Here is a 27,070-nt window from a genome sequence, read left to right as displayed (position 1 = left end):
ATTACTTTCTTCAATTCAAAGATTCATGTTTTAGCCTTTTTGTTTTCTAAATATTTAGGTATTTTTATATTTTTTTTATACATGGATTTATTGTAGTTTTGTTATCCGAAGTATACGTTATCTTCTTTTACCCGTCATTTCATGTCTAAATATTTGAAATAAACAGGAAAGTGGAAATTAAATTTAGCAATTTAAATTACATGTCCCCGTATCGTACTCGTAGTTTTATATTTGAAAGTTGAAAGTGAATTTAACTTTATGACCGTGTCTCATAACAATTATATCTAATCATGTTTTTTTTATGAGAAATAATTCAGATAATATTTGTTTTCGAATTATATGTTCCCGTCTCGTATGCATTCCTATAATTTTATATATATTTTTTTAAATAAATAACACCATTTACATGTAACTAAATATATTTTTAATATAGGTAAAATTTCATATAATCGTCTAAAAGTAGAGATTTATACTCCCCAAAGTTGAATTTTGTTCAATATTTTGAGATTTTGAGAATTAAATATAACTACCAATTTTTTTTATTTCAACCGGTTATCCAAAAATTATCCCTATTATAGTAAAAGAGAAGTACAAAAGTGTAAACGGGTCGGGTCAATTAAAAATATAACCCGTAAACTTTAATTATATCATTTATATCATACCAATTTGACATTTTATTTGTTTTCAGTTAGATTAAATCATAAAAATATAATCCATTTATTATTTAAAAATTGGTAATAAGTCGTTCAAATCATTTAAATGTGATATATCCAATTGTTATTTAGTTTTAATCATTTGTGGTAATAAGTCGTTAAAATCATTTAAATGTTTTATGATTTGATAAAACAATTCTTTAATATTTGATAATAGTATTGATATGCAAATTGCCAATGGATGAAGATTTATTTTGTTAAGATTGTGTGAAATTAATAAGAAAAAAGAAGTTTAGAATAATCATTAATTAACTGCTTGACCAAATAGAAAATCATTAACTAATTGAATTAATGATAAATTTTGTAGATATCTTTTATGCTATAATTGCTAGATTGCTTTTTGAATATGAATATTTTTTTTATGTGAAAATAAGAAATTTATGTGATGTAGAATGTTTATTCCCATGATTTTAGCAAACAAATATTTAATTATCGATTTATTTAAATCTTATTTATATTTTAAAATTATATAATTTTTTTAAATTTGATGATATGATCAGTTATGTATATATATACTATGTGGAATTTGATTAGTTGATGATTTCATAAGCTAACATATTTTTTTTATCTTTTTTTATATTTCTAAAAAAATGTTATATTTGTTTTTTAGATATATGATGTTTTTGTTTTATTAGATTTCATTCTATATAAATTATTAATTTCGAAATTATATTAAAATATTAAATTAATATTAGATATGTTTATATATATTCAAAATAGATATGTTTATATATATATATTTAATTTTGAATTTAATTGTCCAGTTTTTATGGTAAAAGATTATTATGATTTTCATAAATATAGATAGTTGTTTTTTTGTTTTTTTGTTTTGCTGTCATTAATTCTGTTTGGCAACGATGTTTGGCTTAAAGTTGTCATTCGCAATTAATAGTATAGATCGACAAAGAACATATACAAGTGGAGAAGAAGAAGAAAGTAGCAGAAGCAGTGATGGTGCGAGCTTCATCGTCGAAGAAAGGAGGAGCCAAAGGAGGAGGAGACAAAGAAGATGCAGAGTCGAAACAGAGGAAGAGACTGAAAACCCTAGCTCTCGATAACCAATTGCTCTCTGATTCTCCGGCGAATTCTCATTCCTCTCTCAAACCTTCAAAGCAAGTTCTGAAACACCATGGTGCCGACATCATCCGCAAGTCTCATCGCAAGAATCGCTTTCTCTTCTCTTTCCCTGGTCTTCTCGCTCCTATCTCCGGCGCCACCATCGGCGATCTCGATCGTTTGTCTACGAAAAACCCTGTCCTTTACCTCAATTTCCCCCAGGTTAGATCTCAAATTTGGTATCTTTTTGGCATTACTGCTGCTTCTGTGTTCTGAATCGTTGGAAAGTTTGGTTCTTTTTAGGGTCGCATGAAGCTTTTTGGAACGATTTTGTATCCCAAGAACAGATATTTGACTCTTCAGTTCTCTAGAGGAGGCAAAAACGTCTTATGTGATGATTATTTTGATAATATGGTCAGTCTCTTCTCCTTCCACCTTTTTTATAGTTACTCTCTTACTCTTGGGACTGTAGCTTGACTCTAGAGGAGCATTTTGGTTATGCACATAGATTGTGTTCTCTGAGTCATGGTGGATTGGGACAAAAGAGGAGAATCCTGACGAAGCTCGTCTTGATTTCCCTAAAGAACTGGTTCAGGTTGTTACATTTTCTCTCAAGTCTATTGTTATCACAGAGATGTTGTTGATATGATAAAGAGGATTCTTTGGTTTCAGGCAGAGAAGACGGAGTTTGATTTCCAAGGCGGTGCTGGAGGAGCAGCTTCAGTCAAGACGCTGTCGACTCCGGAAACTGGTAGCCAACCAACAGAGACAGACTCACCTGATGTTGACATGGAGGATGTTTTGTCTGAGGATGGAGAATTCTTGGACGATAAGATTCAAGTAACACCACCAGTTCAACTAACACCAGTCCGACAATCTCAGAGAAATTCTGGGAAGAAATTCAAGTATGATCCTTACAACTTCTTCACTTACAAGTTAAAATGTGAGCTAGTGATGATATCTCTGCGATGGAGTTTGATGAGTTTGATGAGTTATTGGATTTAAAGCGAATCACTTTCTGTTCATTTGATTTGTAATTATCTCTATGATGCTGCTAGTTTCTGTGTTAGCCTCTATTTGGCTTCTCTGTTTCATTCTCCTAGCTAAGATCTGTAGTTTTCCATTGATGAGGTATTTGAGTAGTATTACGTTTAACAGCCTTTCTTTAAACCTATCCTGCAGCTTTGCAGAAACTTCTCCAGAGAACTCCTCTGATAAAAGTGAAGGCAATACATCTGATGAAGATGAGGAACCTCAGTTGAAACCTGAATTTTCAAAAAGACGTCGCGAGGAATCTCAAGATGCTACTACAGCATCAGCAAGCAAGTTGCCTACAGAACTTCCGGCCAAAAAGGAAAAATCAAAGTGCAAAGACAGTAAGCTAGTTCAAGCTACAGTCTCTAACCTTTTCAAGAAAGCTGAGGAGAAAACAACTGGAACTTCCAAGGCGAAATCATCATCAAAAGCTTAAAGAACTCTTTCCCAGAAGAAATAGATGTCTGTTGGTTCTTTGCTGTGAGAATGAAGAGTTTTTAGTTTTTTTAGTTATGTTTGTGTGAGACGAGAAATGAGCAATTGCTACAAGACTGATGATTATATTGCACAAAGCAAGAATTGGATAATGGATTTATCATGCTTAATGGATTGTTTGTGTTTAATCACTCTGCTCATATTAATACACCAATCCGTCTCTCATGTATCTATACTGAGTGATCAAGACAATATACCTATTGTATCATTGTTTTCAAAATTGAAACATCATACACTTTACTTCATACAGATCCATCTCATTGTGCTTTGAAAAAACTAACACTTGACTTCTCAACAGATCCGTCTCATTAAGCTTTAAAAAACTATGGGGATCCTTGCAGGAACTTGTCGACTCTATGATTAGTTGCAGCTGAAAGAAACTTCATGCAAATAGGAGGTTTGACTCCAGCTATAGCAAGCACTGAACTTGGCAAAGTCCAGATTCCATCTCCACATATCAATCCTGAAGCCACTGCTGTTGCAAAAGCTTCAGCGTTTGGCGCATTTAATCTCTCCCAGACAAACAAAAGAAAACTCCCCACACACATGTCAATTGCAAAGTAAGGCCCTAAGAAAAACGGTATAGCCATAGCCATTGGAAGAGGAACAAACCTTCCCCACCTGTTACCAAGACCGTCCTTTACTACGTTAATGATTATGGCTATACCGAAAAACGCATAGCACAGGACAAGACAGTCTCTTGGTAGAGACGAGACGCCTTCAACCCCGAGTTTAGCCATACTTCTGTACACAGTAGCAAACGGTGCAGGGTATTCACTGTTTGGGAGGCCGAGATCATCAAACGCCTTGTAGAAAAGCCAGAACACGCAGGGTGAAACAACGCAGCCCATTGCTGTTCCGATCACTTGGCTCACAAACATGGCCCTTGGAGATGACAATGTTAGGTAACCTGTCTTGAAATCCTGCGTCAGGTCTGAAGCTGTAGATACTATGTTCATCATGACTCCACAAGCTGCTAAGCCTGCCAGAAGACCTCCATGATCCGAACCAGCCCATGCTCCAATTGTAAATATGGCGAGCTTTCCATAGGTTGATGCTAGTGACCAATCAGTGAGTCCAGCTCCATAAGCATTGCAGAAAGCTAAGATAGGAGCAAAGACATAAATGACCAGAATGTAGTACCATCGCAGCTGAGAGAACATGTGAGGGAGTATAGCTGTAGATACTGCAGATATAGCCACATAGCCTCCAACAGCTAACCAAGAAGGTATTTGGTCCTTGAGGAAGAATCTTGTTCGGCGTTGGTCGTCATAAGATATCTTTGGGGTCAATGGGGAAGCAGGAGGGTCTTCTTCGCGTGCAAGAGAGGTTGTTCTTGAACCAGCTTTACCTCGGATCTGCGAGACTAGTCCTGAAAGGGTTCGGGTCAGCACCTTGCAAAAGTTGTATAAACCATCTCCTAAGATCATAGCGACAGCTATGAACACCTGAAGAAGCGAAAGGAAAAGTGTTTCAGCAGAAGCGGCATACTAAGAGAGTGAGTGATAGAGGAGTTTACCTTGTAAGCTTGAAGACCGCTCATGCTGCTAGAGTCAACATTAGAAGGGAACCAATCTCCTTTTCTGGTTTCAATGAGAGGCCACATTAGTCCCCAAGAGAGAATTCCACCCAATAGAAGAGAGATGTTGATTATGTACGGGCATATCATACCAACACCCACATATGTTGCTGAAAAATCAAAGTAGAACCTGTCGAGACAATAAAATCAGCTGATGAGCCAAAGACAAGACAACAAACCAGTTTATGAGCTAAAAAGACAATGCCTCAGGTAATATCATAATGCTTACTTATATTGGTAAGCTTTGAGTCCAAAAGTAGGGAAGCTGTTAAACCCACAATTTTCACCTGCAGTAAAGAACCATTGGAAGAAACCCCAAAAGAAGCTCAAGGAGAAGAATTTCCCCAACACCCGGACTTGTTTCCTGATACAGAGAGCACAAGTCAATAAGCACAGAACTCAAAAAAATGTTAGATTAAACCTACGAAACTGAAAGTGTCATACTTGGCAAGCTTTGCCCCTTGAGGAGTATGAAAGCTGTTGATAAGATGAGCAGTTGCAGTGCCACTTGGGTATGGTAGTTTGAAGTCTATTATCATTATCTGCAAACACAAATTGGTAACTGTAAGAATTACATCAGTAGCTCAATATCTCTTTCACAGGAGAAGAAGAAGAAGAAGAAGAAGCAGAAGCAGAATCAAAACCTTTCGAAGAGGAACAACAGAGAAGAGGCCAAGAAAGCTGACAACAAAGAGGAAAGCTATAATCCAACCCAAAGAAGGGTCCTTAACGCCACGGAAAGCATCTCCTGATTGGTCAGCTATTCGTTGGCTCATTGCAAATAGGTAAGTCCCAAATCCTCCTATTGCAATTAAATTTAATAAAACAAACCAGAAAAAGAAGGGTCAGGTGAATTATGTGTGAATGAAGAAGACCTCAAAGGTTTTGTCTTTTTATAAGAAAAAAGGTCACAAATCAAGAAAAAACATGACTTCTTTTAGATGGGGTTCTTGTTTCTATTACCGCTAAAGGCAATGCCTGAAGAAGCAACTACACAAGTCTGAATAACGGTGTTCTCTTGTCTGGTAAAGGGTTGTTTCAAAAGACCAGATTTATGAAGCATCTTAGTCCATGTCTTGACGAAGAAGAACCCCAAAAGACCAGCAGAGACATTGAGGGAAGGGATGATCCCTGTTGTGAGGTTAAGCTTCATCACAATGAAGCTAAACAAAATGCTTAGCGCAAAGCTAACCACAAAAGCCCTAATTGTTAATTGCTTCTTCCACGAAGGAACCTCTCTGCTTTCGAATATCCCCTCCACAGATTCTTCCAGTTCCTCTGTTTCATCTTCTTCTTCTCTTTGGTATTCTCTAACATTCTTGTTGTTCCTCTTAATCCTCCTCTCTGTTTCAGGACTAATCCCAGTTTCTTGCAACTCATGTTCCTCAATCTGACGATCTCTGTCAGGGGTTAAAGAACCCTTTCTCATTCTTTACACTTTAGATCTGCGAGATGAGATGAGAGAGAGATGGTGAACAAACAGGAAGAAGAAGAAGAGAAGTATTATTGTAATTAGGGACAGAGGAAGATTTTTCAGAGTGAGTCAACTAAATTAAATGACTTTTTCATCTCTCCCAGACAATGGTATAGTTTAACTACTTTTTCACTTCCTTCTTTTTTGGTCAAATCACTTTTTTTTCTTAAGGCTCTTGTTGTCGTTATCTGTGACTCATTTCTAAGAAATTGCCTTTTTAGATCTTATTTTGTCCATTTATGGATCTAATTACTAGTATATCCTGTTTTAAATATAGTGAGATTATATGTATTTATGTGCATACCACTAATTGAATATATCCTTTTAGTTAGATATGAAGTTTGGGAATTTCTGATTTTGACAAAATTTCTTATAAAGAAGATTTGACAACGTAAATTTTTTTTTTTAACGAAAACAACATAAATCTTAAAATTTTAAAATCAGCAACTTAGTCTTTTTCAATTGAATAACTCATTAATGATAATACTGAAAAACATGTTAAGAGGGATTATTATAAAAGAGAGAGGGTTAAGTATCAAAATTCAAGTAGTAAGTTATTACTAATATAAAACAGAATTTAACGTCTTTTAATTTATTTCTTACTTTGAATATGTTTATGTCACATAAACTGAAAGAATCATGTTAAATACATGATTTCAAACGTTATTTTATTTTAATTGTAACATGATTTAATACTTTATCTAAAAAAATTTCTTTCAATTCCGTAGTTGAAATGAAACATATATGGCTCATGTTTTCTTTTGTTTTGGAAATTTGTTATTCTTGTCATATTTCCATAAAGTCGGATTTTTTACCGAGTTTTGCTATTTTCTCACTTAAATCTTATAAAATCCTATTTTCACTCAATTTTTGTGGATTTGCCATTTTTAAGTTTTTTTTTCTTTCTAATGTGTGTGTTTTATGATTCTCTAAAATACATATTTCATAACAAATACTTAACACTAAGAAAAAATGGAACAAAAAACCATACATAATGAAAAATGCAAAATCTAAAATATTTAAGGTAAAATGGCAAAAACTATAAATGACATTGAAAAACTCTTTTATCTGGTAATTAACTCCACAAAGTTTCATTCCAAAGTTTCATTTGACCACCCTTATCTACATGTAATCAATATAAATAAATTTAGTATAATCAATCAAATTTCAAATCATACAAACACAATTCTCTATTTTAGCACAAATTTATAAATGTACTTATTCTTACAACTACATAAAAATTTTAAATAGTTTTAGGTAATCCTCTATTTCCCATCCCAAAATGGCATATTCCTCTAGAGAAAATGATGCCAATACAAAAAAAAAAAGTCTCAAAAAAATAAGAAAAAAAAATAAGCATAAAATAAAATAAGATCTATCTAGTCTACTACTACATGTGAGGAGGACCACCACACTTTGTCCAAGTTTACGAATCTCTTTGAAAAGTTGATTGAAGAACAAAAATAATTTAGTCATCTTTTTATGGTACAACAAACATGACACAACGGCTACTTGACCAAATCTAGCATCATCAACTATTCTCATTTATCTATCTCTACACGTGTTTCTATTGTTCACTCCAAACAAAGAAAAAACAAATGGTCCTTTTTGCAAACAGAGAGTTGTGGCTAAGATCAACTCTTTAAGGAAAACAATTACACTTATGCAACCAATCATGTATTTTGTGTGTTCATTCATCTTCAAATAGTTTTCAATCTCTATAGTTAAGTTTTAGTTAAACAAGCAGGTCTTACTTTGCAAATCTCAACATTAAATCCTGAATCCATTAGAAGTAGGAGCCAAGCTCGTTGCTGTTCCGATAACCTATCTCTCTCTGATTTCACTTCCACAAGCTTAGCTTCACCTTCATGACCATTCTCCTTGAACCGCCATATTAGCAGATCAGGCATTCCACTGCACCAGCTCCTATAGTCTTGAGCTAAGTGCCGGCACAGAGATGCTACACACATACCTCCAACACAAGCCACTGCTGCTCTTAGTTCCTCTAATGAAAACCGCTCCCAAGCCACTCCTCTGCATGCTGTTCCGCGGTGTGTTTCATATGATATGATTAGTATTTCTTCAGCCATTCCGTTTGCAACTTTCTCTAGCTGAGATTCTATCATTTCCTTCCTGGTTAGATAGAAGGATTCAGTCTCTAAGTCCAATGGAGCGGTCTGCACAAGGGGAACATAAAACAGAATGAGGACTTTCATTTTCCTTGCGTGAGGACAACTAGCGATCTTTCACTCACCTGGAATCGGGTTTGGAAAACACCCGGGACATCGGAAAATAGAATGTCCCACATGAGAAGCCCGAAAATTGTTAACCAAATACTACTCTCTGTATGAATCCCTTGCCATCCTCCTCCTTCTCCACTGTAATACTGTAATGCGAGCTGCTCCACTCCACATTGTTCTCCGTCTTCCCCATAAAACCTATTTTTCATGCCAACTTCACAATTCAATGATCTCCCTTGAATGGTAACCTGAAATGCAAAATTGCACATTTGAAGTAGAAGAAGAATTGTATTCTCTATTTTGTCCCACTTTGGATTAGAAGAGTAACCTCAGGGATCTTGTTTTCGACGAGATTTGAAAAACTGGGAGTTTTCCAGCGTCTTGGAGGTTTTGCCAGACGAAGAATGCGTCTTTGCAAAGCTACTCTTGAACCAGCACGCACCCAAGGATCCAATAGTCCTTGCTCTGCTACTACAAGGCTCTCATTTGGGCGTCCCATGTGCTCCAAATCTGTTGATAACCTGACTGTCCAATATCCTCGTCTCCTGTCACAATGGAAACAACTGAGCAACCGCCTCAGTAGATAGGCTGCTTGGTTGTACCTGCAACCACATACACAAGTTTCAACAAGCAAAAAGACAAAGATAATCTGTACAAGTCAAAAACAAGGTAAGTGTTTTTGACATGCCTCTTGTGGTTCTCAAGAAAGGAGACTCCTAAAAAAACCACCTTTGAGTAAACCCATGGAGCAGTAAAGCAGTTAAAGGCAGCAAGCTGCGCAGGATCCAAAGACGAACTGAATATGCGGGTTTCAGAAATCATGATGCATTTCAGCACTGTCCGAGAATCCTCACTGTCAAGAGATTCATCCATCAGCTGAGCCACTTCAATGGCCTGTAATTGAAGCTTTGAGATACAGTAGACAAACGAGCCTGTTTTTTTTTATAGACAAGTAAAGACCTCTTCATATGCTAGAAGCTTTGTCCGATTCAAAAAGATTGGCTCTGACTCAATGCATTTGTAACTTGGGTATTTGATAATACCAAGATCCAGTAATACAAAAGAGGACAAATCTTGCTCTCCATTGAGGAAGAAAAGCCTCTGCAACATTAAAACCAGATTTATTTCCTAAAATAAAGTTGATGATTAATTGAGTAAGTAAAAATCCCAAATTCACCTCAACACGCCATATGAGAGAGTCCACTGTACTGGGTATCTTAGCACAGAGTCCTGTTCTTTCTAGAATCATTGTGGCTATATTTATCCTAAAAATTAAATAAAACAACTCAACCTTAGAGAGAAACAGAAACTTCTACAAAAGGAAGAAGCTTCAAAGATCTTATTACAAAGGATTACAAACAAACCTCGTTCCATCATTATAACAAGAGCAAAGTGAATCAATAAGGTCTCTCTTTCTCGAGCCTCGACTGAACACCTGGACCACCAATAAAGCACACCATATTTCAAGCAAACCAATAAGAGAACTACAACCTTTGACACCAATACTTCCAATAAACAGAGCAAACATCTCTAAGTTAGTGTGGTCCAACCTTGTTCATAGATAAGATCTCACGAAGTTCAGTGACGTTAAGCAACTCTATGATCTCCTTCATCTTTTGGAAATCTAGTTCATTCGCGTCCTTCACTGAACTCATAAATCCCCTGACTGAACATCATACTGATATTAGCCATTTCTAATATGAAAGTTTAGCAACCAGAAGAAGTTTTCGGTGTATGTCTGACCATGTTGATAAGCGCATATCATTTACCTGTTAGATCCTTCAGGGCTTGAAGAGAATCAGACACCTCATGGTATGAAATATTTGATAGCCTAAACCAAGGTCCTGAACAAACAGGTATCCAAACATGTCACAAAATTATCATAAGAACTGTAACTTCAGTGATTAAAGCAAGAGTTTTTCTGAGACAACTACAATATCAAAGAAAGGTATCTGTAAAGATCAGACTAGAGTCGTGACCACCAGAAGAGCAACTACTTTTAAACAAGAAAATTAGCAAAGAAACCAGTTCCAGTTGCCCAGACACAACAACTGGGACTATAGCTTTCTAAAACCGTAACATCATTCTACCTATGCCCCTCAGAATATAACCAGTGACCTCTGAAATTTATTCTAAAAGACAGAAACAAAGTGTTTAGACACTAACTAATGTATGAAAATGGATAAGAAAGGGACACTAAGGATGTACTAATCCTTCTTTCATTTGTTTAACATCGGTTCATAGCAGTTAGACTAGGAACATTTACAAGCAAAACGAAATTAACTAACTACAAGGGGTAATGCAAAAGGGAAAGTTAATAGTGTATATACCTTTTCGTGTGTAAAGACGGACAAAAATTCTTTGGCTATCTTCTGAAAGAGAGGGGAAAGATTCTGTAACCAAAACAAGAAACAAGAGTGTATAAAATTAAATCAATCATCCAACAACATCAAGAAGGAAACCAAGAAAAAAATCATAGCTGAATACCCAAGAATGCCTTTTCATCAACTGTGAACAGGTGAGAGCAGCTTCTTAGAACCTCTTGTAGTAATACGTTGAAGTTCAACTGGTATCTTGTTGTTTTAGGCGGAAATTGCATCTGATGCTCAACAGCCTGAAGAACTTTCTCCCAAAGAGGTTTAAAATCTGTATAAAGTTCACATTCCTTCCAACCATCAGATGTCATTTTGTGACAAACAATTTTGATAGGAACAGCTTCAGCAGAATTCTGAGGAACAGATGTTATTATTCCCTGAAAAGAATGTAAAGGTACATCATTTTCACCTGACGCTGTATATCTCAAAATTTCAGCTTATATCAGAGAAAGCGCAACAAGAAGACATAAAAATCAGTCACCAACCTCAAACTTAAGGTCATACTCATTGATCAGCGGGGACAAGCACTGAGAGATATCTTTAGGTAGATATCCAAGCATTTCAGAATCTGCAGAAAGAACCTAGGAAAGGACAAATATACTGGTTTTAGCAGCCAGCAGATAAAGAGACTAGAATTTACACTCAAGAAGACAATGTTAAAGGAAAGGATAAAAACCTTTATAGCGTTGGGATCCTTGATATTTTCAGGATGTCTCAAAAGATAAATATTACTCCCAATTTCTAAATCCTGAACATCACTGAACTTCCTACCAACTATAAAGGTATGAATAGCCTCACCAGTGGCTTCATCTAAAGTCACAGTTTTTGAAATCTCCTCACTTCTTGGAGAAGATGAACCATCTTCAACCTTGCAGAAAATGAGGTCACTAGACTCACTTCTTTGCACCAAATTCAATTCAGAAGTTTCAGAACCAAGTATTGGCTGCTGCTTGGTAGAGATTACAAGACTATCTTCAGATTGTTTTGGCACTGACCAGAAACTTGACTGAAAAAGAGTGGTTTGAGTCAATCTCCGTTTCTTTCTAGTGGATGGACTCAAATCATCTGAGAAAGTTGAGGGATTTGTTAATTTCAAAATCCCTAACACAAGATGAGCATATAGACCAAAAACAATTCTTAAAACCCACCAGAGAATTTGCTCGGGTCATCGTTCGGAGTCTGATTCTCCGACGAACGACCATCATCTCCGGCTAAAGAGATGAGATTGCCATCGTCGTTGACCTCGAGATTTAACGAATCCTAGAGGAATTTGGGGTAAAGGATGTTACTTTAAATACTATTTGGGGAAAATGGGTGAAATTTGAGGAAAAGATTGATACCGGAGTAGGAATGGAGAGAAGAAGGTGGCGATTGGGGAGAGATCGCCGACGTTTTCCGATCAACCGGAGCAAACTCTCCCGTCCGGTGAGCATTTCTTGCCGGAGCGAAGACGTACGCGGGAAGTATTTAGATTGGCGCTACAGTTTCTTTCTAATGCCTTTTTTTGGTTACCACCATTTTAACATTTTTGGTCGGATCGTTTTACTATTTTTTTCATTGGTTAAATTCTCAATTTGGTGGCAACGACTCTTTGTCTGCTTTTTACAGATCTTGCTTGATTCACTCTTGAAGTTGCAGTTCTAATGCAGCTTATGATACTTTTGTGAATTGGTTGGGATACATGTTTGTTCTTCAGGGCCTTTGGTTTAGGCTATATCAAAATTATAGAAAAAAATTCAACATTTGCAATTGAGGGGAAATGGGTTCTCTACATTCATAGGCGCGGTTCCTCGAAAACGAAAGAAGGAAAGAAAAACGGAGGGTTAAAACTGAAGACCGTGTTCGCGTGCTGCAGCAGCAAGAGCCTCAATACGTCCATGGTAAGGGTAACCACCACGGTCAAAGGCTACCTTTGTGATACCTTTCTCCAAGCAAGATTTTGCTATCACTTCCCCAACTTTCTTTGCTACCTCCTACTCACATACCCAAAGAGAAACCGAGTTGAGTGTAATAAATGGTAACCATAAGTTCATTCTCTAATTGCAAAATTCCGAATTCAGAAGAATGAATCTTACAATGGTTGGTCCAGAGGTGTAGTCAAACTCTTCAGAGATAGGTTTCTGCTTAGTTGAGGCTGAAGCTAAGGTGTGCATCTTACTATCATCAATCACTTGAACATAAAGATGCTTGTTTGAACGGAAAACGCAGAGCCTCGGCCTCTCTGTTGTACCGTTAACCTATCAAAGAGTAACAGCAATGCGACGAAACACAACATCAGGAAAATCGATGAATCACATTGCCATCTTCATAGTGAAATCGCATTCAACTTCAAACAAATATGTCACACTAAAGCATATTATGGCAAAAACATTCATCAAGAAGCTGGAGAGATTCACTACTATACATGAACAAAATCCAAACACATGACTTCAACATCGTTACATTGTGTTCTCAGACTCTAATGAAGCTCTCAATTTCATCGCAATTCAACATATTGTATCACCCCCAAAACTAGTCCAAAGTAACAACAATTGAACACTATCTTCTACAACAATCTGGCGACGAATTGAACGAAATCAAAAGCGAGAAGAAACAGTAGACACCTTCTTACGGATACGAGAATGGCGGGCGATTCGGTCTTCGCTGCTGGTTTTGGTTTTGGATTCGACGACCAAGGACCGAGACTGAAGCGAAGACGAAGAAGACCATGGCTTCAGAAAAACGGCACGGTGTTGAAGTCCGTTTCCGAGAAACGCACTGCGGTTAGTAATCAGACTCACCGACCCACACCCACTCACGCTCGTCATACTTTGGTCACTCTCTCTCTGGCTCGCTTGCTCTCGCTCAGTGTCTAAGCTAATCCTTTTTGCCTTATCCCCTTTTTTCTTCCAGTATATAGATTTTGCTTCTTTTTACATTTTGGACCCTAAAATTTAATAATAATTCCAATTCTTACGCCATTGTTTTTAAATGAATTTCTCATCCTTGTAAAATAATGATAATTTCTATTGTTGCCCCTAGATTTCCCAAATTTTTTAATTCCTCTACTATTGTTTTAAAGGTTATACTCTAATCCATGTGTTAGTGTATAATTACAATATATTTCTTCTCTAGCTGTAAATTTTCTCTTTTCTTTAACAGAGATTTCTCTTCATAGCATACAAACTCATCTATAACTAGTAAAAAAAAAGAACTCAACATATAGGGGTGGGTGGATCAAACACATAACATAGTTAGGGATGAAATGTTTAATTAAATCAAAATTGAGGATCTTTTAATCAAAATAATAGAACATGTCGTCCAACATTGAATTTGATTACTTTTGTTTGAATCCTATTTCATGTTTCCATGTCTTTGGGGACATGTTACTGTACTGATCATCTTGTATCAGTTCTTTAGACATTGAGATCGACGACAAACAATATGAATGCTCGTTTTCTAATGGAACCCTTAATTATCTTCTCTTCGTTGTATAAACGTTAATTTTTTCTTTTGAATATAATTTAACATTAAATCTAAAAAAAAAATTATCGAGATTGTTGAACAAACGAGTCGCTATGTTCCCTTTATTATTTTAAAGCTTGATCTTCGAGTGAACTATACATCATTCATTGGCTAGCTTCCGGGACTTGTTGGTTTTCACTTTTCAGGACATAAACCATTTCGAGATTGTTCATCAGAGGATATTGCTAGAATTTGAGTATTCAAATTCCTGACATATGCCCCTCTGTGTTTGTGGCCTTAGTAGAGGTTTCTAAGACAGCTTAGTAGAGCATTCCTGGTTTCATCCTCAATGCGGTGTTAGAATCTATATAGCAAGGCTGAAGTTCCTGTAACGCTCTTGTATTATGCGGTTGAACTAAGTGCCAATATTTGTGGCAATAGTGGAGCTTGTTACAACAACTTTAACACTTTACTTCAGTAAGTGTACAATTTTATCTTGATTCATGTATCAGAGTTACTGCTAGTAACTTATACTGGTAGAAGGATAAGTTTGAGACTATAAACTTTATGACACAACCCATGACTCTTTATTTATCTACTTCATATCAACCTAGTAAGTCACTCAGTTAATTTGTACATTAATTTACTGATGACATGAACTCTATTTTTTGTTATGGCATAAGAATCTTATTAGAGCAACCCTTCACATAAGAACCATGAAGCTCTCAATAATTTACCAGAAAGAAAACGTTTGCTTTTATGGTATGTAAACTTTAAAAGTATATAGTGCTATACACAGTAGAGATCAATGATTACTGATCAAAAAACCAATAGTTTATAGACTCGTGGGCTACCTATAAATATCCCACTTATGTTGTTTTTGTGTCATGTATCCCCAAAAAGATGATGTTGTTATTAATGGCTCGTACATGAACTTCCAAAATCTTGAAGATGGATTTGACCTTTTTAAAAGGGGCCATGTTAGGTTGCGCAGAGAAGTGAGGCCAGCTCTTTTGATCAGATGTTTGAACATGTTAGGGGATGTTAAATGAAGATGATGGAGAAGACAAAGGCACGTTATATGTATCATGTTGTCCCACTTTCATTTCATCACATTACCTCACACACTGCCTTATACGGCTGTACTTTAAATTTTTTGGTTCTCTCTTCTTATTTTTTTTTTTATTTTGTGTTCAATCATTGGATTTTCCCCTAAGTTTAAGGGCTCTCATCTTATTTTATCATATGTTCAAATTTTTTGTAATCTTATATGTATATTTTTCTCAATACCAATCTTTATATGAAGATTATTGATAGTGTTGTTTATGATTTTTCCCTCCACATGTTCTTACTATTCAAGGGTTAAACTATGTTGTTATGGCTGGCTAAAGAACCCAAACATGTAAACCCGATTGTACTGAACCAAACCTATTCTTTTAAACTGAATCAATCGATACAAATGAAACCAATCCAAGTTGTGGATAGTTACCCTTGGATTAAAAATAGACATATTGCTACAAAGTGTAACATAATTAATAAGGGAATTGCTCATAATCTAGGAATAACCACTCTTTTTTACTTGTCGGCAATCACTTTTTAATCTAGTTTTGGCTCATTCATTCATTTCTCACCAAACAAAACAAAAACGTGAAAAAAAAGAAAAGAAAAAACAGAATTGGTCCACTTAAGTTAAAACCATTGTTTCATTGGTGTTACTATATAAAAATTCCAAAAGATTTATTAGCAATCAATGAGCACAAGTCTAGTGTCTCTGAAAGGCTATTGGATAAGAGAGTGTGGATAACATTATCCCACCCATTGAGACTTATTAGAGAATCCTTTACTTTACTGAGATAATATAATGCAGAGTTAATTACATTATTAATCCACTAGTTATATTGTATAAGTATTTCTTGTTATTCCATTATGGTTACAATTTCAACGTGATTAGTTTATTCGATTCATCTATGGTTCCGTAAACCGCTGCAATAAACAAAACCGGAATTGATTGAACAAGGCCAACAACAAATCAAGAACATGAAAAGACTTGTTCATTCATTTGTTCCAAACTAAAATGAAAAAATCGCACCGTGAATTAGATAGATCATCACAGGGATTAATAACATCCGAATCCAAACTCGAACATCGGATAAAAATTCAACTAAATTCTAAAAGCCACGACCACATAAAAGATGATGGAGCATGATGATGATGATGAGAGACGATACATGGCGGGCTTATACAACAATATACACCTAAAAAAAACAAAAAAGAAATTGATGAAAAGAGAGAAATCTTGAATTCCTTTCTCGTGTTCTTGATTTGTTAAAAGAAACCAAAAATCAAGAAGTGAGGTTGTTCGAAGAGTTTGACTTGTCAAGAATAGACCACATGACGAGGACGTCTTCGTAACCACAAGCCATGACATCACCTTGAAGCTCTTGCACTGTTCGTCTCTCGTGCTCTTCTCTAGCCTTTGCGTTAGCGTGGTGGCGGCTATGTGGAGATGAAGATTGCTGCGGTTGGTTGAAGAACGTTGCTGCTTTCTTGAATGGTGTTGCTATTGTTTTCTTCCATGAAGCCATTTTTTATGCTTTTCTTCTTCTTTATCTTTTTTTCTTTCTTGAAACAAATAGTAATGCTTCTTCTCTCTTGGAGTTGGATTGAAGAGGCTTCTATGTATTTATACACCACATGTGAACACAAAAACGATCTTTCTAATTTCTTTTTTTAATAATATTTTACTAAGGAATTTGTAAATTTTAAAGTAATAATATTGGAGAAAGTGAGATAGAGAGAGAGAGAGAGGTCAAGAGAGGCAAGATCCGCGATAAGAGCATTCCCATGAACCCATCAATTCGTTTTTTCTTATCCTCCCACGTGATCTCAACCTTTGTTCACACACTTACAACAATTTTATTACTCTCTCTTTTAAAACATTCATAATAGTACTTTAAACCGGTTATCATAAATGTAGAGAGAACTACTACTATTACTACATCTTTACTGAGATCAAGGTTAGGTTTACCTAGTAGGTATAGTATATTTATGTAGAGAGACTGGTTGGTTTTACAATCAATGGTCATTTGATGTTTTGGCCAGAGTTCAATTTATTGAACTATTTACACCCTTTACTATACTCATTGTACATCTTGGCTACTGAGAAATGCTTTAAAGAACCATAAGAAAGTAAAGAACCAAAGCTTTAACCTAGATCAAGTCATAACTGATTCTTCTAGCTAGCAAGCTCAGTTAAAAGTAAGAATTATATGGTGAAAATTTTAGAAATGTTTCTATGTATTCTAAACTAGGTTCTAGAAACTAAACAAAAATGATTTGTGACCATAAACCTTTGGTAAGATATTTTTCCGAAACTCCATGGTACTATGGTAGATATTTTTTTTGGTAGTTATGAGAAGAATAAGGCAAGGCACATGACACATGACAATGATAAGAGGAAAAAGTCAAGAATTTGCCTTTCTGGTTCTAATTACTGACGACAAACACCAAACACTTACATATACTTTTTCTACTGTAGTCTCACTTTCTATTTATGTTTTTACCCAATCAACTTTTTTTTCTTCTTATATCATTGATCTTTGCGCTTCTGATTTCCCTTAGATATTTTTTGTTTCTCTCATTCAAATGCTGACACTTGTACCTTCTCTATATATATAGACTATAGTCAAACTTCTAATGAAAATTTCATATGATTATCATAATTACCCACATATGATATCTACCACTACGACATAGGAGATTGCAAATGTGTATATATAAGATACTTTTTAGTGTAAATCTTATGCCTAATATTTCATCAATAATGTTGGTCTAAGAAGCTGCTCGTAGTTAAAGTGTTTCACTTTGGTGCAACAACTAAAAAAGAGAGATTTGAATCAGATTCTTGAAATAGCAAGAAGGATGCAAATAGAGGAATGGTTAGGTGATAACAATGTTGGAGCCAAAGATGGGTAAACGTGAATTATTATTATTAAGTTATAACAAAGAAGAAGAAGAAGCAAATGGATGGATTAGAAGTTTGAGGTGGGCAGAGTAATGCACAGAGAATCCCATGTGACTCTCCACATGTCTTTCTCTTTCTCCTTCTTTACTCTTTTCTTGCCAATATAATAATTTTCTACGATTTTTTTTTTCTTTTTCATTTAACAAAAAATTGTGAATCAATGATTTTATATGATTATATCTTGACATATGTAAAGTCTATATAAACATATTATAATTTTCAATGGTAGCATGTGGAATGGCATTATAACAAAAGTTATACAGTATATATAGTTTGACAAATAATAATTTTTTCTTTCATGTAATGATTGTATTTATTTATACATTATTTTTTTATATGATTCGTCATACCACTAATTTACCAATCAAGACCATCTTTTTTAGTGCTGATTTTTTATTAAACAATAGCATATATTTCTGTTTTTTGTTTAATAAAAACGATATTAGATCTGTATTAAACTATTGTAGATATCACTTAAAATAATTATATATATTATGCTTTACAGTTTACAATATACAAAGAAGAATTTAGCATATATAAAAAGATACATATGTTTCGTTGTAAAATCCTTTTTCAGATTTTTTTTTTTTTAAAAACCTAAAATTTTTTAAAATCGTGTTTTGACTTTGTGCAGCTTAGTGTGATATATTCTATTTTTGTATCCTCCCATTTCTGCGTGAGTGCGGTTTAGAAAATTTGACTTTTGGCTATTCGTGTTATTTTAATCGTATTCACACAACACAATATGTATATAGGATTCAGGGGCGCATCTAGAAAATTTGTTCAATAGCGGCAAAAATATAGTAAAAAAACAATCAAATACTAAATTATAAAAAACATAAAATTGTCATGTAAAAACTTTAAAACATCTTACAAAACCACTCAGACGCTCATTTAACAATTGAAACCTTTTTACCACATTTTCATTTGTGACAGATTCAAATAATTAAAAACAAAAAAAACATTTTATTAATTAAAAAATTTAGAAAATTTTGAATTTATACACTTATATTTTAAAATTTATTAATTTTATATTTTTGAATTATGCAACAAACTTCCATAAAAGCTTAACCATAGAATAAACATATAAACAATTATCACTGCAAAAACTAATATAGTCATGTATAACATAAAAACCTATATAATGTTTTCCAGGAAACATAGTTATAAGCTTGAACTGATTAAATAAAATTAACTGACTAAAAAATAATGCTTATATAATAGAAACGATTGTAAAAAAAGCAGGAAAATAAACTCACAAATTGATAATTGTTGATTTGTTGTCAGTTGTCACACAAAGAAAACAAATGACTAAAAAAGAAGAAAATAACAAAAAATTAGGTCTAGATTAGTAAATCTTTAATTTATATATTAATATATATTTTTTTGGTACATAAATTAATGGACTTTACAAGAAAAAGGATAAAAATTAGTTTTTTTTGTGGGGACAGATTTTGTTTTCTATTCATATTTAATAATTTTTTTTTTTTTTTTTCTGGTGGCAGCTGCCCCCACCACCTTGACTGTGGGTCCGCCCTAGGATCCTATTTACAAATAAATAAATAAAATACTAGAAACAAATTAACAAGATTCCTTTTTTTTTGTGTATGTGTGAGGCACGTTTAAGTAAAATTTAAAGTAGAAGGGATCCAAAGAGTGATAATTAACATTAGCGTAACTTAAAAGATACAATATATGTAATGGAATTTTTGATAATTGATTTTAGAATTGTCAATGTTATTACAAGTATAACAAGACCAAAAGCATAATAATGTGCATGCATTTTATTCTTCTCTATGTAACAAAAAATAATCTCACTGTTACTAATTAGTTGGAACAAAACTACAATAGGTTTATTCATCTAAAACACTTTGAGAACTCTTCTAAAAGTGTCCTCAGTGAGATTCCAAAAAAAACAATGTAATTTGTATTCTTGAAAATTCTGTAATGGGACACTAAAAATGACACCAAATTTGGTTGTTTGAATAGTAAATACACCAAATTTGGGTTGACACTATTCACAACCCAAATTTGAATATTATTTTAAGTGTGATTTTTGGTTTTGTAGTTAGAGAAGAAAACAAATTGATGCTAAAACTATATACTACATTTCATACAAAAATAAAACCACACTAAAAGTTGTCCTTTGTTTAATGAGACCAACGAATTTGAAAGATCAACTACTAAACTGTAAAACTCAATTAGTTTATAAAATATAACTTAATAACAATATCCCACATGACATAGCCAACGGACTAATTTTTGAGTCAAACGAATTTATTCTTTCAGTTGATTATTCAAATGTGATTACTATAATCTTTAATTAGTAGTATAATATGTGAACATGATTAGGTTCGTAGTTCTTTGATCACACATTTGAAGGTACCCTCGACCTCGAGACACGGTTGATTAATTTAATTAATTTGCATACAACTTACAATTGTAGTTAATGCTTTAATTTATTTTAGTATTGGTATTATCTTTTTGCAGAAGTCATATGTTAATAAAATCCATGAAAACATATTGCCTGCAATGTAAGGAATTTGAATCCTTATGATTAGGATGTATACTATTCATTTTGTATAAACCAATGTGCCATTTAATAACAACCACATATTAATTTACTTTTCTTCTTCTTTTCGACAACTTGCAATATACAAGTTTTGAATTGAATGATAACAATGTTGGTATAGAATACTATGCTACAAATCTTGGCCACACATTAGAACTGTTTTCTACTCTTTACCAAACATATGGTTTTTATAAAAGGAAAAGTAAATAAGTGAAAAAAAGAGTAAAAAACTTTTAATAAAGTTTGAAATAGATGATACACAAAAATCTCCAACTAAAATAAAATAGATATTCGATTATAAACTTTGAACAAATTAAGTATATACTCATATACTGTATTTATTTCTGTCTCATCAAAATACAATATATTTTTGGTTTTTTAAATAACCACAAAGATATTATATAAATCAAAGGTTTACTAAGAATTCTTAGATTCATATATTAAAGTTATGTGTATTAAAAAGAAAAGTGTTATGATTATCAAAAATATTTAAAGATAATAGTACTTTTTAAACTATATACATTTAGTTATTAATTTTTTATCCAGTTGTGAAATAAAATAATTAGTTAAACCATACAACACAGTCAAATTTTTTTTTTGATTATTCGCAGTGAATCTAACACCTATATATTTAATCATAATTTCTCTTTTATAATGAATATTTAGTAACATATTAAACTAGGGGATATCGAATATTTAGTAACATATTAAAACTATATCTTCCTTTTGAACATACATTTATATTTTGAAATGAGAGAATTAGTTTATTTAATCAAAAAAAAAAATATTTAGGAAACTAATTATAAAGTATAGCTATATATGTTATAAAAATTTAAACAGTTAAGATATAAAGTTATAAATATTTATTCATTATAAATATGGATATTATATATTTAAATTGATTTATAAAATGATGTGGTGAGATATTGCTTACTTCTCTATAATTATTTAGTAATCATATTACTCACAGTAGCCCTGGGCGTTCGGGGGCCCGTTCGGGTTCGGGCCGGGCTTTTCGGCTTTTCGGGTTTTCGGTTTTAGACTTCTAAAGCCCATTCGGGTATATATATATTTTTGGGCGGGCTCGGTTCGGGCCAGGTTTTTCGGGTTCGGGTTCGGTTTTGTTTCGGGTTCTTACTATATAATTTAAACAAACTGGTTTTATATCAAACAACATAAGAAAGCTTTATTAAATAAGAACACACATACTATAAAAAACATAACAATCACGAGGTGACAACAATTTTAGAGGATCTATTTATTTTCAACAAAGCTACGAGCAATAGAATTTGCTTTTCTTTGTGAAGACAAAAAAAAGTTTGTTCGATGCTTAACTAATCACTATTAACATCGATTGATATAACAAGACGGTGGATCATCAAAAGTTGTTAACTTGTTATGGCCATTGAAAATAAGTACCTTTTGGTACGTAGTAATATTACTCGACGAAACGTATAGAAAACAACTAAAGCAGTTTATAAGTTATGTCTTTAATCGTAATAGAACAACTGAGCAACCATCTTCTTCACTCATAATTCAGTATTGACCATATTATTTGACTTAAAGCTTACATATGTTAATTTTTTTGTCATCTCTTACACATGTTAATTAGGTTATTCGAACTTATATTTTTTGGTAAGAAAAGGTGTCCGTACCTTCGTTAAAAAGAAACATAGATTTGATATTGATAGATAATAAAAAATAAAAAAAACTCAAGTTACAGAGGAGGACGAAGCTCAAATTTAACCAAATAAAGGAGATGTCTTTTAAGTATGATTAAGCTAAAAAATACCATAACAAAGAAACCATAAAACTAAAAATCTATAAAACTATTATGCTAGCTTTTTTAATATGACCAAAAGCTATAAAACTAAGACTGACTTCACGTAGATAAACAAACCCAGATTGGGTTGACCAAAAGAAAAAAAAAAAACAAACCCAGATTTCCACATTTTTCTCCCATTTTTCTAATAAATCAATCGCATATCAATCAAGATGATGGAACAAATTAAATAATTTTTTTTTACCCAGAGAACTGTATTACAGACGATAGAAGTAATACAGAGGAATGCAATACTGCTACATATTACATCGAAACCTAACTAAGCTTCATCTTACCAGATTACATCGAAATAGAAATTGGGTATGGAAGCTAAATATTCTCCTATGATTTTCTTGGGAATGAATATCCTCATTAAGTTCGATTCAAGAGTATATGCTAGTTCTGGAATCTGGGTTTACAGATGAACGAAATCAGTTGCTTCAAGTATACAGATGAACGAAATCGGGTTGCTTCAAGTATAATCTGGGTTCTATTATTAATTCTCCTATGAGTTCGATTCAAGTACGTATATGCTAGTTCTGTTCTAGAATCTGGGCAATGAAATATTGAAATCGATCACCAAACAAAGGAATGAAATCGAGAATCGGATTTATAGATGAACGAAATCGGGTTTTCGGGTATGTTCGGGTTTACCCGAACCCGAACCCGAACCCGAAATTTTCAAAACCAAAACCCGATCGGGTATATTCTTTAATCGGGTTCGGGTTCGGTACGGGCCTAACGGGCCGGGTTCGGGTTAGGGCCTCGGGTACGGGCTTTTTGCCCAGGGCTAACTCACAGTATGGAGAAAATATTAAAAATGTAAACAATAATTAAAAAGACAAAGTATTTATTATGAAAAACAAAATTTGTGTTTGTTTGTTTGTTAAGTCTAGGGGGAAGTGTCAAGGTTTTGGTCGGTCCAAAAGTTAAGTGTGTAGGACTTTGTTGGTTTCTACCGATCCCTCGGGCCTCGGCTATCGTCCCACCGAATCTTTCTACTATTGTAATCTTTACTTTGGTTGAGACTTTGAGAGTTGAGACATATATTTATTATTACTGAATTATTCTGTCATTAGTATAATAATAAATATAGATAATTTTCTTATACTCATAGATTCGGATCATATATATATATGTTATGAAAATTAAAATGAAGATAACGTCATTTCTTACATGATGTACGATATAGATAAGAATAATTCTCTATACATAAAATAAAAGGTATATAGTTCCGAAGGAATCTAACATAAAACAATTGTAATCATCACTGAGAAGTACGTAACTTAATTATGTTTTTAATTAATCAGAGTATAGCCTAATGGTTTTATTGAACAATTTATGGTTTATTATGAGTCGTAGGTCCATCACACTTGACCCTCAAACTCTAGATACTTCAGTAAAACATTTAAGAAATGTCAATCTTTACAACATGTAAAAACCTGATGGTCGATTCATAATCTTTAATCAAAAGTTATCGTGGAATTTACACAACCTCCTCCATCCTAGATATTGTGCAAAATGGCTTTCAAATTGGGCTTTATGCCTCAACATATATAGTATACGGGTTAGGTTTTTCAACGTCCCATGGGTCTTAATAATTACGTGGGGTGTACACTATATATACAGGTTCAAAACTATCACAAAATAATCAATCATTAGTGTAAAATGAATTTGATTATTTACAAAAAAAAATAATTAGTATTATGTTAGAATAGTACTATGTAAAAAACAACTCTAGACTATCACAAAAAAAAATCATTAGAACATTATTTACACTATCTTTAGGCTTTTTACACTACAAAGTATCACAAAATTATACATCCACATCACTAATTGACGATTGACCTATAAAAATATATTATTACATGTATTTTTGATACTGTTTATTATTAGATTTTATAAATATGTGGGTGATCATATGTTTTTACAAGTACTTCAATGTCAACTAAGATTTTAAAATAAATAAACTTGGAACATATGGGTTAAAGAATCAAACCAAATATTTATGTCTTTAGTTTTATATACTTGAATAAATAAAATTTTAAAAATATATATCAGTTGGATCCCAAAGTTATTTGTGTTTCCATCTCACACAAAAATTGAACAAACAATTAATTTCTGATGGATGTAAGGACTTTATTAAATTCAATAACATTTATGAATATATCATAACCTTTACTCGTTCCATTTTACATAAAAGTTATTATTTTGATAAATCTCACACAGATTAAAAAGACACTGAATCAAGAAAAAAAATTCCGTACAAATTAATAATTTAAATCAATGATAATTAGCTTTTGACATAGGATAATTAAGACGTTGATGTTAAAAATCACATTAAAAATAAAATTCAAATATGCTGAAAACTATTTCAAATTCAAACAGTCCCAATAAAATTCAACATATTTTTTTAATTTAACTTATATTTTCCTCATTGAGAGTCATCTTTAGATTTGCTCTGAGAAAATTACCGTTTCCTCACAAAAGTTCTCAGAGTCATAGTCTTGTTATACCCAGAGGAAGTAGTCAACACTTAGAAAAACATCAGTTGGATGTGCAGTGAATACAAGAGTTTGCAAAATTTTAGTGCAGACATATACTTAGATATAAGAATCTCCATCTGTTTACCCAACATTTGTCTACTTTTTTTTCTTTTTTTTTGTTCAAAATCTAATTTTGTTTTTTCTTGCTTTATATATATTCCAATCGCTTAAACAACTTATACATTTTTATGTTTTATTTTAATTTTTATAAATCTCAGCTTCTTTTAGGCATTTTTCATCTTTGTTTTTTTTTTTTTTTTTGTTTGCATATAGCTTTACGTATTCCACAAAATAATAAAAAAGAAAGAGAAATAAGAACCACTGATGGGCCTTAATTTACGTTAGCCCATTAGAGTAGCTCAACTTTCACTTTCGGCCTATTAAAACCAAACTGACGATAACGTCTCCCTCGTATACCGACACGTGCGTCTTATCTTACATCTCTGAACTCAACTAACCCAATTACGACGATTCTTGTCCGATAGACTCTCACGCCAACACCCAATTATGGTTTTGGACATTAAAGGTCTCAGTCAAGTAAAAACAGTCATTTCTTCGAAACTCCACTTGATGTTTAACCTCAACTAACCAATTTTAATCCATTACTCAATCTCTTTTATCAACTCTCTCTTACAACACATCCACCTTACCTTACCTACCCCTCTCCTTGAAACAGAGCACAGAAATGGATTCTGCATCGTCCAAGACCAAAGCTATAGACCCTCCGCTTCACATGTTTGGTTTCGAGTTCGATGTATTGTCTCCGACACGTATCACTGGTCGTCTTCCCGTTTCTCCAAACTGTTGCCAGGTTTCTTCTTCTTATTTTTCCTTCAATTGATGATCATTGACCCTTTCTTTATCCCCAAATTCTGAGATTTTTTACAATTTCCTCTGAAAAGGCTTTCAAGGTGTTACACGGTGGTGTATCTGCTTTGATCGCTGAGTCTTTAGCAAGTATGGGAGCTCACATGGCTTCTGGTTTCAAAAGGGTAGCTGGGATTCAACTCTCAATCAACCATTTAAAGAGTGCTGATCTTGGAGACCTTGTCTACGCTGAAGCATCTCCTGTTAGCACAGGGAAGACTATTCAGGTTTGGGAAGTTAAGCTTTGGAAAACAACACAGAAAGATAAAGTTAACAAAATCTTGATATCTTCCTCTAGAGTCACACTTATCTGTAATCTCCCTATCCCTGATAACGCCAAAAATGCTGCTGACATGCTTAGAATGGTTGCAAAGTTGTAGATTCTTTTTTTTCTGGTCTCTATGTGATTGTGTAATACTTGTATGTATCATCCATCTTCTGAAAAATTGATAAATAAGCTTAAAGTGGTAAAGAGAGTGATACCAAAAATGTACATTGGATTTGTGAATGCTGCCTTGTTTTTGTACTAGAAAACTCCTCTGGTGTCTTAAACAGGAACCAAACATTGGCTGCTGGCTCTTGAACTTGTCAATCAAGAATGGACCATTCTCATATAGCATCATTCTTCACTGTATCTGTTTGGAAACTTTAGTACTCTGTGTTCCTTTATATTTGTTAAGACAGCTTGTACTTGGATTTGCAAATGTGGTAGGAGCTAGTATGCTTTGTCAGATGTGCCATTTGCAGAATCATCAACACAAATCATATGCCTTTTGTAACATATAAGACACAAGCATAGTGAAGATGATCAAAACTTGGTAAGAAATT

The 27,070-nt window shown here is 33.6% G+C and overlaps 6 protein-coding genes across 8 annotated transcripts in view; 2 read left to right on the top strand and 4 right to left on the bottom strand.

Moving 5' to 3' along the window:
• The window catches only part of LOC17899459 (DNA-binding protein RHL1), a 4,171-nt gene extending 744 nt beyond the window's left edge, over positions 1–3,427 (top strand). The window contains exons 2-6 of the mRNA XM_006305082.2: positions 1,611–1,991; positions 2,073–2,183; positions 2,278–2,364; positions 2,442–2,674; positions 2,952–3,427. Of these exons, the coding sequence (XP_006305144.2) occupies positions 1,665–1,991; positions 2,073–2,183; positions 2,278–2,364; positions 2,442–2,674; positions 2,952–3,240 (1,047 nt within the window). The 5' untranslated portion in view covers positions 1,611–1,664 and the 3' untranslated portion in view covers positions 3,241–3,427. The remainder of the gene's footprint in view (positions 1–1,610; positions 1,992–2,072; positions 2,184–2,277; positions 2,365–2,441; positions 2,675–2,951) is intronic.
• A 48-nt stretch (positions 3,428–3,475) lies between these two features.
• Positions 3,476–6,404, bottom strand: LOC17899540 (probable metal-nicotianamine transporter YSL8). Of its 2 annotated transcripts, XM_006306824.2 has the most exons (6): positions 5,842–6,404; positions 5,523–5,680; positions 5,323–5,420; positions 5,108–5,242; positions 4,819–5,008; positions 3,476–4,747 (listed from the first exon to the last, which is right to left on the bottom strand). In XM_006306824.2, exons 1-6 carry the CDS (start codon positions 6,305–6,307, stop codon positions 3,623–3,625), a joined length of 2,172 nt encoding a protein of 723 aa, XP_006306886.1. In that variant the 5' UTR covers positions 6,308–6,404; the 3' UTR covers positions 3,476–3,622. The 2 variants fall into 2 exon arrangements, with proteins under 2 accessions (XP_006306886.1, XP_023645111.1); XM_023789343.1 differs by lacking the exons at positions 5,108–5,242; positions 5,323–5,420; positions 5,523–5,680; positions 5,842–6,404 and having other exon boundaries at positions 4,819–4,882; positions 4,971–4,985.
• Positions 6,405–8,013: 1,609 nt separating this feature from the next.
• LOC17898186 (fanconi-associated nuclease 1 homolog) lies at positions 8,014–12,439 on the bottom strand. Of its 2 annotated transcripts, XM_006304640.2 has the most exons (15): positions 12,308–12,439; positions 12,116–12,227; positions 11,644–12,032; positions 11,453–11,548; positions 11,080–11,344; positions 10,923–10,985; positions 10,362–10,436; positions 10,143–10,258; positions 9,957–10,027; positions 9,770–9,857; positions 9,553–9,693; positions 9,281–9,486; positions 8,921–9,194; positions 8,607–8,840; positions 8,014–8,529 (listed from the first exon to the last, which is right to left on the bottom strand). In XM_006304640.2, the coding sequence occupies exons 1-15, from the start codon at positions 12,398–12,400 to the stop codon at positions 8,077–8,079; spliced, it is 2,676 nt and encodes an 891-aa protein (XP_006304702.1). In that variant the 5' UTR covers positions 12,401–12,439; the 3' UTR covers positions 8,014–8,076. The 2 variants fall into 2 exon arrangements, with proteins under 2 accessions (XP_006304702.1, XP_023633209.1); XM_023777441.1 differs by lacking the exons at positions 8,014–8,529; positions 8,607–8,840; positions 8,921–9,194 and having other exon boundaries at positions 9,364–9,445.
• Positions 12,440–12,651: 212 nt separating this feature from the next.
• LOC17898093 (50S ribosomal protein L18, chloroplastic) lies at positions 12,652–13,829 on the bottom strand. The gene is made up of 3 exons (XM_006306449.2): positions 13,571–13,829; positions 13,043–13,204; positions 12,652–12,940 (listed from the first exon to the last, which is right to left on the bottom strand). The coding sequence occupies exons 1-3, from the start codon at positions 13,772–13,774 to the stop codon at positions 12,791–12,793; spliced, it is 516 nt and encodes a 171-aa protein (XP_006306511.1). The 5' UTR covers positions 13,775–13,829; the 3' UTR covers positions 12,652–12,790.
• A 2,614-nt stretch (positions 13,830–16,443) lies between these two features.
• LOC17899811 lies at positions 16,444–17,054 on the bottom strand. Its single transcript, XM_006303647.2, has one exon. The coding sequence runs from the start codon at positions 16,994–16,996 to the stop codon at positions 16,754–16,756; it is 243 nt and encodes an 80-aa protein (XP_006303709.1). The 5' UTR covers positions 16,997–17,054; the 3' UTR covers positions 16,444–16,753.
• Positions 17,055–25,823: 8,769 nt separating this feature from the next.
• On the top strand, positions 25,824–26,776 carry LOC17900269 (1,4-dihydroxy-2-naphthoyl-CoA thioesterase 1). The gene is made up of 2 exons (XM_006303325.2): positions 25,824–26,186; positions 26,278–26,776. The coding sequence occupies exons 1-2, from the start codon at positions 26,061–26,063 to the stop codon at positions 26,620–26,622; spliced, it is 471 nt and encodes a 156-aa protein (XP_006303387.1). The 5' UTR covers positions 25,824–26,060; the 3' UTR covers positions 26,623–26,776.
• The last annotated feature ends 294 nt before the right edge of the window (positions 26,777–27,070 follow it).

Source organism: Capsella rubella, unplaced genomic scaffold, assembly GCF_000375325.1.
Source record: "Capsella rubella cultivar Monte Gargano unplaced genomic scaffold, Caprub1_0 scaffold_1, whole genome shotgun sequence".
Classification (NCBI taxonomy): Eukaryota; Viridiplantae; Streptophyta; class Magnoliopsida; order Brassicales; family Brassicaceae; genus Capsella; species Capsella rubella.
This window is presented reverse-complemented; position numbering and strand designations above follow the sequence as displayed.